This window comes from Lepidothrix coronata, unplaced genomic scaffold, assembly GCF_001604755.1.
Source record: "Lepidothrix coronata isolate B3197 unplaced genomic scaffold, Lepidothrix_coronata-1.0 Scaffold78, whole genome shotgun sequence".
NCBI classification, from domain to species: Eukaryota; Metazoa; Chordata; class Aves; order Passeriformes; family Pipridae; genus Lepidothrix; species Lepidothrix coronata.
In genome coordinates this window covers 444,133-457,042 of record NW_016690258.1, presented here as the reverse complement: position 1 = coordinate 457,042, position 12,910 = coordinate 444,133, and the positions used below count along the sequence as shown (strand labels likewise).

Below are 12,910 nucleotides of genomic sequence, written 5' to 3'. Positions count from 1 at the left end.
GGAGGTGCTGTGGGATGGCAGGATCAGGGCTGTCCCCTATCCCATTTCCCCTGCTCCAGCTGGGTCCCCCTTCTCACACAAGGAGCCACCATAACCCACAACTCCATTTCGGGTTGCGGTGGCTCTTGCTCCCGCCTGTGTCCCTACACACTGAGGTTGCCTTGAGCTGCTAAGTGCCCAGGCAAGAGCCACGGGGCAATTCCTGGGGCAGCAGCACCCCAGGCAGTCTCCCGAGTCCCTCTGCCACATGCCCGCAGATAGAAAGCATTTTTTGCGGCAGAGGGCACACACGTGGCCAGCCTGGCACTTGGCCGGCTGCCACCCCCGGTAATTACTCACGGAAAGCGCCCTGCCTGTTACTTCCATCCTATTTATTGCGCTTTTACATAAACGCTGCTTCCTCGATGCGTGGGGGAACACGTGCACATTGGGACGCCTCACCACAACCCCCGGGGCATGGGATGAGCGCTGTGGTGCTTGGGGTGGGACATGGGGAGACACCCACCTGCCCCCCTGACCCACTGTCCCTTGGCTTTACAGGTGGGGGGGCTGCAGTCGAGCTCACTGGCACGCAAGGTGAAGCGGACACTGCCCAGCCCACCGCCCGAGGAGCCCCACGTCCCCCTGGCCAGCCCGGCCGCCTCCCAGCTCTACCTGAGCAGCCTGGCCACCAAGGCCACCGCGCCAGTCACCAAGGCCAGCCTGCTGAAGGAGCTTGACCGTGACCTGAGGCTGGTGGAGCATGAGGCCACCAAGCTGCGGAAGAAGCAGGCAGAGCTGGACGAGGAGGAGAAGGAGATTGATGCCAAGCTGAAGTACCTGGAGCTGGGCATCACCCAGCGCAAGGAGTCGCTGCTGAAGGATCGGGGTGGTGGGCGGGACCACCCCTACCTGCGCTACCCTGGGGACCGCCGGGACTACCTGTCCGACAGCGAGCTGCACAGCCTGCGCCTCGCCGCCTATGACGGCGCTGGCCTGCGCCCCACACCTGCTGGGCAGTACCCCGACTACACCGCCACCGCTGCCGCCGCCTCCTACGGCGCCTACCCCTACCCCGCCCCACAGGGCCCTGCTGCCTTCCCGCCGCCGCGCCTGCAGCACCCCCAGTACCCTGCAGCCAGCACCTCGCAGGATGGCTTGTCGGCAGCCCCACTGCCCACCTTCACCTCACCCGGTGCCTTCCCGGCCCACGGCACCACATACCCAGAGCTGGCCACGCCAGCCCAGCCAGGCTTCCAGCCCCCAAACCCCTACCAAGCCCCCAGCGCCTATGCCGGGGCAGCTGCCGTGCCGGCAGCACAGCCCACCCTCTATCAGAGCCCAGCAGATTTAGCTGGCGGGCACCAGAAGCCACGGCAGACCTCACTGGCTGACCTGGAACAGAAGATCCCCACCAACTACGAGGTCATCAGCGCAGCCACCAGCTCCTCTGCCGTGCCTGACGTCACCTTCAGCACTGCACCGGCAAGTGGCAGCTACGAGCAGTACAAGGCGCCTGAGACCCGGCCGGCTGAGAGAACCAGCACGACACCAGGCCCCTCGGCCAGCTACTCTTCGGAGTCCCTCTACACCAGCCTGGAGCAGAACATCCCCCGTAACTATGTGATGATTGAGGACATCAGCGAGCTCACCAAGGAGAGTCCAGCGGTGGAGGGGCACAAAGCGGAGCCGGTGGGCACAAGCGTCGACAGCCGCCACGTCAGAGAGAAGAGTGACCTGGGGGACACCGAGAGCTCCAGCCGGCCCTGCTGTTACACCAAAGCTGAGGAGGAGTCTGAGGAGGACATCTACGACCACCATGGCCCTGACTATCGTGGGAAGAACAGCTACTACCGGGGCACAGAGAGCAATGGCAGAGTGTCAGGGAGCTCCACCAGCTCGAGCTACTACTATGGGGACAGTGAATACCGGCACTCCTCACGGGTGGACAAGCATGGCTCTGGCACACCACTACCGAAGCATTCATCCAAAAACCTGGCACCCGCTGTCATCTCCTCCAAACGCAGCAAGCACAGGAAGCAGGGCATGGAGCAGAAGATCTCCAAGTTCTCACCCATCGAAGAAGCCAAAGACGTGGAGTCAGACCTGGCCTCCTACTCAGCAACAACCTCAGTTGGCAGCAGCAACGTGGCCTCGAGGGCCAAGAAGCTGCAGGATGAGATCACCTATGGCCTGAAAAAGAACGTCTACGAGCAGCAGAAGTACTATGGTGTCTCCAGCCGGGACCTGGTGGATGAGGATGAGCGGGTCTACTCCAGCAGCAGCAGAACCCGCTCCTCTGGCTATGGGGTGGAAAAGTCCTCTGGCCGGGAGATGGGCAGCCGGAGCAAGTCCTATGAACGGGAGGGCATGGAGCGCTCCCAGAAAGTCAGCTCCAAGCCCTCATCCCTCAGCATGAGCCAGAGCCGCGGGCGGGCGCCCATGCGCTCGCAGCCCTCGGAGGAGGAGAGCCCCGTCAGCCCCCTGGGGAAGTCAGTGGGGGGGTCACGCACTGCGGGGGGGCCAGGCCCTCAGTCTGCAGGGGACCCCTGCTCCCAGTTCTGCTCCAGCCACTCGTTGCCTGATGTGCAAAAGCACATCAAAGACGTGCCAAGGAGTCACTCGTACAAGCACGAGGAGGGCTACGGCATGGACGATGCCCATTGCGTTGTCTCAGACAGCGAAGGTAACGGCTCCCCGTGGTGACCACCCCAGAGCATGGCACTTCCCCGGGGCATGCCTGTCCGCTCGTACGCAGAGACACTCTCACCGCCTCAGTTTGCTTGACACGTGCCTTCCTCCCCCCACCCCGGGTGTTCGGTGTTAGCCGGTCCTGCACGGTGCCCCACAGCACCATGCCATGCCGCGCCGCGTCCCGTCCCCACCGGCACGTGCTGTCCCCTGCGCGCGTGCCCGCTGCTTGCCTCTCCCACTCATTGCATGGCTTCCGCCCGGGCAGCCTCGAGCGAGAGATTGACTGTGGTTTGTTTTTGGTTTCCGAAGCCTATCATTTGGGTCAGGAGGAGACAGACTGGTTTGATAAGCCCAGGGAGGCGCGGGCGGAGAGGGTCAGGCACTACGGTGGCCACTCTTCCTCGCAGAAGAGACCCCCAGTTAAGCACACCTACCACGATTATGACGAGCCCCCTGATGAAGACCCGTGGCAGCATGATGACTACCCCCAGCACCGTGAGCACCGGCACCACAGGGAGTACGATCGCCACTCTGGCACCTCCCGGCACGCCAGTGATGAGCCCCCACGCCGCTCGGCAAAGCAGCACCCACGAGAGTCTGGCCGCCACGAGCCCCGCAGCCACGGGCCACCGTCCGGCCCCAAGAAGGCACAGCAGCCCGAGTCCCGTGCGCCTTACGGCCCCAGCTCTGCTGAATATGGCCCGTCATCCCGCCCTGCTGCTCACCACCATGGCACCGAGACCCCCAAGGCACAGAAGCCTTCCCAGCCACACGTGTCAGCCACGACAGCGCCCAAGTCGGAGCCCCTCGCACACCCGCAGCAGCCGGCGGCCAGGCCGCAGCAGGCAGGGCAGCCGGCAGCACGGCAGCAGCCAGTGGCACGGCAGGCTGCCCAGCCAGCAGGCTCAGCACAGCCCGAGGCCAGGGGCAGGACACAGGGACCTGCCTCGGCCCGGCCACCACAGCAGCAGCCGGGGCCAGCCCAGGCAGCAGGGAAGGCACCGGCCGCACTCCACGCACAGCCGGGCGGACACCCAGCACCGGCGGTAAGTACGGGCTTGGCCGGCTGGGCCCCACAGTTCTGCCTGGGATCAGATCGGCTGGCTGTGGCCAGGGGCTGGCAGAAGGGCTGGAAACAGGAGCCATGGGGCAAAGAGTATCCCACCCATATGCCCACCACAACCATCCCTGGGTGCCCTGGGAGCAGCCATCCCCTCAAGGAGACATCCCTATGTCCTGGATCCCTTGCTGCCTCTTTTGGGGCCCTGGAACAGCGTTTGGGCATTTCCTCCTGGCCTGCGCCACCCCTAGAGGATGCTCTGCTGGGAGAGTGAGCCCTGAGAGCTGTTTTCCCCATTCCAGACAAAAGCAGAGCCGACAGACACATCCAAACCCGCAGCGAAAGTGCCACAGCAGCCAGGGAGAGCTCCAGCGGCGCAGCCCCTGGGAGCAGCAGGTCAGTGGGCCCCAGTGGCACAGTGCCATCTGTCCCCTCTCATGCCAGCGGCCTGGCACCCCCAGCTGGGCCTGTCCCCTGCTAATGGTGGTTTTGTTTGTCCCCCAGCAGACAGCAAGGCCGGTCCAAGGGCGGCCGGGCCGCGTGGTCCCGCCGGCATGGCCACGGGGCAGCCTGGTGGGGAAGGAGAGAGTGTCTTCTCCAAAATCCTGCCAGGGGGGGCAGCAGAACAAGCAGGCAAACTGACTGAAGGTGAGGGCTGCTCCTGGGATGGGGATAGGGCAGTGATGCTCTTCTGTGCCAAATGGGATCAGGCACTCTGGGGATGGTTGGGGTGCAGTGCTCCCACAGTTTGGGGCCTGGGGAGGGGGGGATTAGGGGAGCCACACTGACACCTCTCCTGGCTTCCCCACAGCGGTGTCAGCTTTCGGCAAGAAGTTCACTTCATTCTGGTGAGAGAACGGCACAAGGTGAGTGCAGATGGCACTGGGCACTGCGCCGTGGGCTCTCCCTGCCCCGGCTGTGCCTGACACCCTCCTGCTCCTTCCTGCTGCAGGAGTTTGGGAAGCGAGTGGAGATTGAGTCGTTGCAGTGGAAAAACCTATGAAGAAGCCAATGAATTCAGCACGCAGCGCCAGACTCTGAGTATAACGGTGAGCGCCCATGTAGAGGGCTGGAGAAGTTGGCTGCCCTTAAGGATGAATCCTCACACTGAGGTCCCCTCCACCATGCCATCCCTGGGGCTCCTGTGGCACTGCTGTTGCCCCAGCACATACTGAGCTCTGCCCTGCCACAGTCCCAGTCACCACTGTGGGAAAGACCTGGTGCATCCCCGTCCCTTCACTCTGGGCCACTCATCTCCATTTTCATGTCTAAGTGCCGGCCCCAAGCCAAGGCATGGGGGCTTGGCCTTGTTCCCCACTCTTGGCAGAGCCATGTGGGCCGATGCCATGCGGATGCTGGTGCAGACCCTGGGTTTGCATGGAAGGTTTGGGTGGCCCAGGCTCTGCTCCGGGAGCCCATCCAGCGCGGGGGCGGCAGCAGCTGCTCGGCCTGCAGTGCCTCTTGGCTCTCTGGGGCCCATTCGCTCGGGCTGGCACTGCTGCTCAGCAGGGCCCTTCCGCGAGGACGAGGCTGCTCAGACTAATGCCTCTCTCTCTGTCTCTCACAAGCTTTTGAAAGCAGGGCGATCCCTGGATGCTGGACCAAAAAGCGGCCGAGCAGGGGCCCGGCGGACGCCCTGGGGCAGGTGCCCCCCACGCCAGGCGAGCAGCTCCAGCGCGGCACACGGCAAGCCCCGGCAGCCGCCATGAGGGGATGGGCCTGATACAGACCACTGGGTCGGGCCCTGTGGGTGGGCTGCGGCCCTTTCTCAAGATTATACGCAGAGTTGCTCCCTCTGAACCCCAGCTCTGGCCTCTTCATAGGTTTTTCCCCCCCACAAGCTGAGGGCTGGGCGCCATGGGCGCCACTCCTCCTTCCCAACCCCATCCGCCCCGCCGGGGCCGTCCCCGCGCCCCCTGCACTGCGGCCCGCTCCCGGCCCCGCCGGGGAGCCCCCGGAGCGCGTCAGCTAGGACCTAACACTGTTTCACTACCGAAATACGAGGCCATAGGACTCTGACGGGCGGCGCGGCCGGCTGGGCGCACGTCCCAAAGCCATTGGAAGCATTGAAAGGGCCGCGCTCGCCCTCGCCACGCAGCCAGCGCGCCTGCCGCGGGCACCCCTTTTCTTTCAAGAACAGCCTTAATCATCCCACTTTGATTTCTGTGTATACCTCATCTGCACCGGGGGGGGCACGGGGCGTCGTCGGGGGGGTTCCTTTTTTTCTCGGTTTCTTTGGGTTCATTTTCTTTTCGTTTTTGGGGTTTTATTTTTCTAAAGTTTATACCAAATCCTCTTCCCTCTTTGCTTTGTGCGATGAGTTAGCACACGGGCTGTCGTCTGTAGAAGCAATAGAGTGCAGGAGGCTACAAAAGAGCACAAATCCCGTGGAACAAGATCAGGAGAGCTTTGCCTCCGGCAGTATCCTTCCTTTTACTGTGCAATCCAAGTCCTTCTCAAGCCATTTTGCGGGGACGGCCAGCGCAGCGGCCGGCGGCCAAAGCCCACTCGCCCTGCCAGGAGGGGGTTCCCCAGGGGGGGAGGCAGCCCGAGGAGGGGGCTCACCCACACCCCGCCGCCTCCCCACGCTGGCAGTGCCCCGCCGGCACCCCCGCGGCGGGGGGCACCCGCCCACCCACCCGCCCGATGTTCTATGCAACGAAATAACACGACTCCAGAACAAGACCTGTGAATAGCTAATCAGTTCAATGTCGCGCCCAAGGGTTCCATCGCAAAGCGTGCCGCCGCCGAGCGACCCGAGAACTACTCTGTACCGACCACCCGTGCGTATGAATTCGTGGCATGTTCGACCCACGGAGGGCCACTTTGCCAAAGGGCAGCCCTAGCGCCCGTGACCGTCTGTCCCGTCGTAGAGCATGGCTTGCTACTTCTCTGCACGGTTCCACCCGCCTTTCAGTGCTTGCTGTTCTTTGCCTGGACTTTTCTTTTTTTCTTTTCCATCAGTCCATCGCTGTACTGAAAGCTCTTAGCAGATTTATGCACTTGTGATCGAGGACCCGGTTGCCGCGGGAAACCCACACTCCGCGGCAGATCCCTCGCCGGGGGCTCTGCCGGTGCCCAAGGCTCGGGGGGAGGCCGGTGGCTGTGGGACGGGGGGGTCAGCGTGGCACTGCTGGGGGCAGCCCCACCGAGGAGCCCCCCGGCCCCGCGCACACCCGCCGCCTCTCCCCGCCGCTGACAAGTGCAGAGCCTGAGGGTGCCTCCCCGGCCCCGCCACTCCTCGCGCTGTAAATACTTGTACAGTGTGTAAATCGCACGCGGGACCGAGACCCCGCCGGGGCCTATCTCGCCGCCCGAGCACATCCGCCACCTTGCCTTCGTGCCTGCCAGGACCGGGGGCACAGAGCCCACCCCCGCCAGGCAGGGCCCCCAGCCCGAACCGTGGCGATCTGGCTGGGGCGGGGGGACGGGGGGTGCAAAGACCGAGGGCCGAGCGCGGCTGGGCGCTGTCTCCAGCGGTGAGTGCGATGCCGGGTGCGCTCCCTCTGAACATTGTGACGGTGTGCGTGTCTGCTGTGCTCTGTGCCACCCGTAGTGACCCCGTACCGTGCCGTACTGTGCCGTACCGTGCCGTACCGCCCCCGCCGCTGTGTCGTGACTCCCTCCCAGAAGCTGCCCCCTCACCAGGTGTTTCTGTGGGAACAGAATAAAAAGGACTTGACACAAACCACGGACTGGTCCCGATTCCTGCCTGCCTGGGGGGGAGGGAACAGGGGGCTGGGACCCCTGGGCATGGTGCGGGTGGCCAGGATGGGAGCCCCGTGGATCTAGTTGGCACCAAGCACTGGTGGGCTCTGCAGTCCACACCTGGGCTGCTGGGCTAGGTGTCCCTTTGAACACCAAGGACCCAGACTCGCCTCCTTGTCCAGGCTGCTGGATCCTGTGGGCTCCCAAGGGTCCAATCCCCTTTGGCCGCGGTGCTGCGTTGGGAGTCCCTGTATCCCCCAAGGGCCCGATCCCCCCGTCTTGCACTCGGCCCCCCTGTGCCGCAGCCACCTGGTGGAAAAAAAAACGCAGGGCAGCCCAGAGGGTGCGGGGCCGCTCCCTGTCTCCCGGCCACGGCCTCAGAGGGGCCCCGCGGGCGATCGGGTGTCCGGGGGAGAGCGGCCGCCGGGACACGTGGAGCGGGCGGGGGGGGAGCGGCGGCTCCATCCGCGCCCACCAGGGGGCGCCCCAGCGCGGGCGGTGGCAGGAGCGCCGCAGCCAATGGGAGGCTCCGCGGGCTGGAGGCCCCGCCCGTCACCCCGGAAGTGTCGCCGCTGGCCACGCCCACGCCCCGACATGGAGCCGCCGGTGAGAGGCTGGGGGGGCGGGTCAGAGTCCTGGGAGTACCTCCGGTCGTGCCGCACCCCTGTCCTGCACCCCCGGGACCACCCCCGGCCACGCCGCACCCCCGTCCTGCACTCCCGGGACCCCCGACCCTCACTGCCCCCGCTCCTTCCCCGCTGCTTCGGTGACTGCCCCGGCTCAGCATCCCCTGGAACCCTCCTGTATCTCCCCATGGACCCCGGTTACTGCCTCCCAGCGTACTCATACCCACTAGTACCCAGTAACTTCCCCGAGTACCCTCCTAGATGCCCCCTGTGCCCCAGTAACTGCACCCAGTATCCTCGTACCCACTGGTACCCCCATAAGTGCCCCGACACCCTCCTAATCCCCCCTATGTGCCCCAGTACTGCTCTCCAGTACCCTCTTAGCCCCTGGCACCCCAGTAGTGCCTTGGCTCTGCACCCCCAGTACTGCCCCAGCCCTGCAGTAGCTGCCCCTCTACCGTTGTCCCCCTCCCGTGTACCCCAAATCTGCCCCAGCTCTCCACTCCCAGGCATTGCTCCCAGTACACCTCTACTTCTCCCCATGTACCCTGGCGCCCCAGTAACTGCCTCCTGTGCCCCATCACTGCCCGGTCCTTGCCCCCCACCCCTCACCCCACACATTTCCAGCCACTCTGATCCCGCAGGTGCCGCCACGCACAGAGGAGCTGTCGGAGCTGTACCGGGAGCTGAGCCAGCACCCGGGGCTCAGTGCTGCTTGCCTCGGCCCCGACCTCACCACCCAGTACGGGGGCAAGTACTGCAGCCTCTACACCGGTACGGGGATGGGCTGTGCCCTCTGGGGACTGGGGGGACCCCGGGTGGTCCCTGCCTGCCTGCTGGGGAGACAGCTGGTGTCCTCACCCCCCTCCTCAGAGTGGTCGCAGCGGGACCTGGCGAGGGCCGAGAACATCAAGTTCTGCCGCCAGTACCTCCTCTTCCACGATGGAGCCTCCATCGTCTACTCGGGGCCTGTCGGCACCTGCTCCGAGATCAAGGGCGAGTGAGTCTCATGCCACTCCCCACACGGGATCCCCGGGGTGCTGACAGAGGGGCTGATGGGCATCCACCCACTCACAGGCTGCTGAGCCGCGAGTCCCCCAGCGGGACACTGAAGGCCGTCCTGTGCAAAGTCCCTGGCAAGGAGAAGGAGAAAGAGAAGGAGAAGCAGTTCCTGGAGGTGAGGAGGGGTCCAAGGGGGGGCTGGATACTTGCTGTGTCTCAGGGCCAGATCCACGCTGTGTCTTGGGGCGCCCCACAATCTCTGTCCCCAGGTGTGGGATCAGAACCGCAAGGTAAAGAGCATTGACCTGACAGCGCTGGACAAGCACGGCAATGTCTGCGACGATGGTGAGAGGCCTGGGGATGCCAGGGGCTGCGGGGTCCTGGGGGAAGGGATGGCTGGTGCTGACCGTGCCCTGCAGACCAGTTTGGGTGCCTCGCCTGGTCGCACTCGGAGACCCACCTGCTCTACGTGGCGGAGAAAAAGCGTCCCAAGACCGAGTCCTTCTTCCAGAGCAAAGCCCCCGAGCTGGGCACCTCTGATGAGGACACAGGGCAGCCCAAGAAGGAGGATGCGCCCCTCAAGGTGGGGTTCACCCACCCGTCCTGGGGCAGGTGGGGGCTGGACAGGTGGCTGTGGGGCTGACGGGGCTATGCCACAGGGTGAGCAGTTCGTGTACCATGAGGACTGGGGGGAGACTCTGAGCACCCGCAGCGTGCCTGTCCTCTGTATCCTGGACATCGAGGGCAGCAGCATCTCAGTGCTGGAGGGCATCCCTGAGCACCTCTCTCCTGGCCAGGTCAGGATGGGGAGCCGCAGGGAACTGAAAGAGGGAGATTTTGGGGGCCAGCAGCCATCTGAGCCACTTATCTCCCCTCTCCCTGCAGGCTTTCTGGTCCCCTGAGGACACCGGTGTGGTGTTTGTGGGCTGGTGGCACAAGCCCTTCCGCCTGGGGCTGCGTTACTGCACTAACCGACGGTGAGTCCTCGTGGGGCACCCCACAGCCTGAACCCCACAGTGAGTCCATGTGGGGCACCCCACCCCACAGCCCCACTGTGACACCCCTGTGTGCCGGCAGGTCAGCACTCTTCTATGTGGACCTGACGGGTGGGAAATGTGGTGAGTGGCACAGACCCCAACCCCGCCGGTGCCCCGGCTCCCCACAGCCCCTCACTGTCCCCTTGTGCCCATGCAGAGCTGCTCTCTGAGGACACCAAAGCCGTGTGGTCCCCACGGCTCAGCCCCGACAGCTGCCGCATTGTCTACCTGGAGAACGATGTCCTGGGCCCCCACCAGCAGTGCAGCCGCCTCCGCATGGTGAGCAGCACCGGGGGACACCGGGGGAAGTAGCAGGGCACCTCTGCCAAGGTGGGGGCTGGCAGGAGGGCAGTGGTGCCCCCTCTCTGTGCTGCAGTGGTGGCAGGCGGGATGAGACCCTGCAAAACTCACCCCATTCCGTGTCTCCCGCAGTACGACTGGTACACCAAACAGACCAGCACGGTGCTGGAGGCTGTGCCTCGGCAGGAGTGGGGTAAGTACAGCCCTGGGGGTTTCAGGAGGGACACAGGGGACACTGAGTGCCACCACTGTCATCATAGGTGCCTTCCCGGGAATCTACTGCGGGGCACTGCCAGGGATGTGCTGGGCGGCCGACAGCCGCCGGATCCTGCTGGACACGGCCCAGCGCAGCCAGCAGGTGAGAGGGTGGTGGGGGGCACTTGGGGGGGCCAGGCCAGGTCAGGGCTCCACTGAACTCTGCCCTTGTGCCCCTAGGACATGTTTGTGGTGGACACGGCGACGGGCAGCACGACCTTGCTGACAGCTGGTGAGTGATGGGCCAACAGGGCCATGCCGGTGCCAGAGGTGGGGAGGGGGTCACACCTGCAGGTCTGACCTCCCTACTCCCCAGATGGCCCCCGGGGAAGCTGGTCTGTCCTGACCATCGACCGGGACCTCTTGGTGGCCAGATTCTCCACCCCTAGCTGCCCCTCCACGTTGGTAAAGTCACGTCCCCCTCTCCAGTGCCCACCAGCCCCTTGGTGCAGGCGCTGACCCTTCTTCCCAGTGCCCACCTTGACGTGAGCACTGACCCCTCTCCCTGCACAGAAAGTGGCCGTCCTGCCCGCTGCCGGCCATGAGGCACAGGCACAGTGGATCTGCCTGCAGGATGCACCCCCCGTGCCCGGCATCAGCTGGGGCATCCGCACCCTGCAGCCCCCTCCAGAGCAGGAGCACCCCCAGTATGGTGAGTGCCTGGGGAGGCAAGGCTGGACTCCACCACCCCAACTGATCCCTGACACCCCCACCCTGCCTCTGTAGGGGGCCTGGACTTTGATGCCATCCTGCTGCGCCCAACTGAGGGCCCCACTGCCCAGAAGCCCCCGCTGGTCGTGATGCCCCATGGTAAGAGCTTGTCCCTACCCTGCTGTACCCCAGCTGGGCAGCGTCACCCCCCTGCCTTTGCCATTTGCAGGGGGTCCCCACTCCGTATTCACGGCCGGGTGGGCTCTGTACCCGGCGGCGCTGTGCCGCGTGGGCTTTGCTGTGCTGATGGGTGAGTGACACTGGGGCTCTGGGGCACTGCCCACGGAGGGGCTGGGGTGGGGGCACAGAGGAGGAAGGGCTCTGACGCTGCCCCCCATGCAGTGAATTACCGCGGCTCACTGGGCTTTGGCCAGGACAGTGTGGCCTCCCTGCCTGGCAACGTGGGCACGCAGGACGTGCGCGATGTGCAGGTACGGCCCAGCACGAGGTCCTGGGGCACACATGTGCTCCCATGGGTGCCCCACGTAGAGAAAGCAGAGCTGCCCGCCTCAGTGGGTGTCCCCTGTGGTGGCAGCTCTGCGTGGAGAGGGTGCTGCAGGAGGAGGCGCTGGATGCCAGCCGGGTGGCAGTGGTGGGTGGCTCACATGGCGGCTTCCTGGCGTGCCACCTCATCGGGCAGTTCCCTGACACCTACCGTGCCTGCGTGGTCCGCAACCCTGTGGTGAACATTGCCTCCATGGTGGCCACCACAGATATCCCTGACTGGTGAGCACTGCTGCCCATGATCTCCCAGGCTCCCTGCCACACCAGCCCCACACGTGCCCCTGACTCTCACCCACAGGTGCCTGACAGAAACAGGGCTGCCCTACGCACCTGATGCCCTGCCAGACCCAGCCCAGTGGACAGAGATGCTGCACAAGTCACCCATTCGCTATGTTGACCGGGTATGTCCCCATCTCTCTCCTCATCCCTGTCCCAGTCCTGCCAGCAGTGCCAGTGCTGAGGCCACGTCGCTCCCGCAGGTCCGTGTGCCCGTGTTGCTGATGCTGGGGGAAGACGACCGGCGTGTGCCCCCCAAGCAAGGGCTAGAGTATTACCGTGCCCTCAAGGCCCGGGGGGTCCCCACACGGTGAGTGGAGTGCTGGGTGCCCAGATGGTGGGGTGCAGGCATGGCACTAACCCCTCTCTCTCCCCCACAGGCTGCTCTGGTACCCAGGGAACGGCCACGCGCTGGCTGGTGTCGAGGCTGAAGCTGATGGCTTCATGAACATGGCGCTGTGGCTTCTCAAGCACCTGGAGTGCTAAGGGCCCCCACTGCTGCCACCCCCCCCAATAAACGATGTAGCTCAGCATCCCGGTGTCTCTGGTGGTGGTGCCCCAGGAGCTGGTGGCCACTGGACCTTTCACCTGCGTGGGTGGGCAGTTGTGCCGCCAGGAATGCGTTGGGCCATGGGGAAGGGTGAGCCCTGCCTCGCCGTCCTGGGCAGCAGGGAGCAGCTGGAGGGCTGGCACCGGCGGTGGCGCTGGCGTCGGGCTGCTCCCACGTGCCTTGGCGGGCATCCAGCTGTGAGCAGCCC

At 65.0% G+C, this 12,910-nt stretch overlaps 2 protein-coding genes across 2 annotated transcripts in view; both read left to right on the top strand.

Annotated features, from left to right (window-relative positions):
• BSN (bassoon presynaptic cytomatrix protein) overlaps window positions 1-7,424 on the top strand; it is a 94,274-nt gene extending 86,850 nt beyond the window's left edge. The window contains exons 6-12 of the mRNA XM_017819838.1: window positions 541-2,665; window positions 2,983-3,719; window positions 4,036-4,129; window positions 4,238-4,381; window positions 4,545-4,599; window positions 4,686-4,782; window positions 5,302-7,424. Coding sequence (XP_017675327.1) covers window positions 541-2,665; window positions 2,983-3,719; window positions 4,036-4,129; window positions 4,238-4,381; window positions 4,545-4,585 — 3,141 coding nt within the window. The 3' untranslated portion in view covers window positions 4,586-4,599; window positions 4,686-4,782; window positions 5,302-7,424. The remainder of the gene's footprint in view (window positions 1-540; window positions 2,666-2,982; window positions 3,720-4,035; window positions 4,130-4,237; window positions 4,382-4,544; window positions 4,600-4,685; window positions 4,783-5,301) is intronic.
• Window positions 7,425-8,002: 578 nt separating this feature from the next.
• LOC108499715 (acylamino-acid-releasing enzyme-like) lies at window positions 8,003-12,679 on the top strand. The gene is made up of 22 exons (XM_017819860.1): window positions 8,003-8,047; window positions 8,712-8,841; window positions 8,941-9,067; window positions 9,145-9,244; window positions 9,339-9,414; window positions 9,489-9,652; window positions 9,729-9,866; window positions 9,955-10,046; window positions 10,147-10,187; window positions 10,264-10,385; window positions 10,539-10,599; window positions 10,667-10,764; window positions 10,842-10,893; window positions 10,978-11,066; window positions 11,175-11,313; window positions 11,388-11,471; window positions 11,542-11,622; window positions 11,715-11,803; window positions 11,908-12,098; window positions 12,175-12,277; window positions 12,356-12,462; window positions 12,533-12,679. Exons 1-22 carry the CDS (start codon window positions 8,036-8,038, stop codon window positions 12,636-12,638), a joined length of 2,202 nt encoding a protein of 733 aa, XP_017675349.1. The 5' UTR covers window positions 8,003-8,035; the 3' UTR covers window positions 12,639-12,679.
• Window positions 12,680-12,910: the final 231 nt, after the last annotated feature.

Bases quoted from the DNA above. Each gene is read 5' to 3' on its own strand.
- LOC108499715 (XM_017819860.1), top strand. The intron at 9,415-9,488 runs GTGAGAGGCCTG...CGTGCCCTGCAG, and splicing joins CGGCAATGTCTGCGACGATG to ACCAGTTTGGGTGCCTCGCC. The intron at 9,867-9,954 runs GTCAGGATGGGG...CTCTCCCTGCAG, and splicing joins AGCACCTCTCTCCTGGCCAG to GCTTTCTGGTCCCCTGAGGA.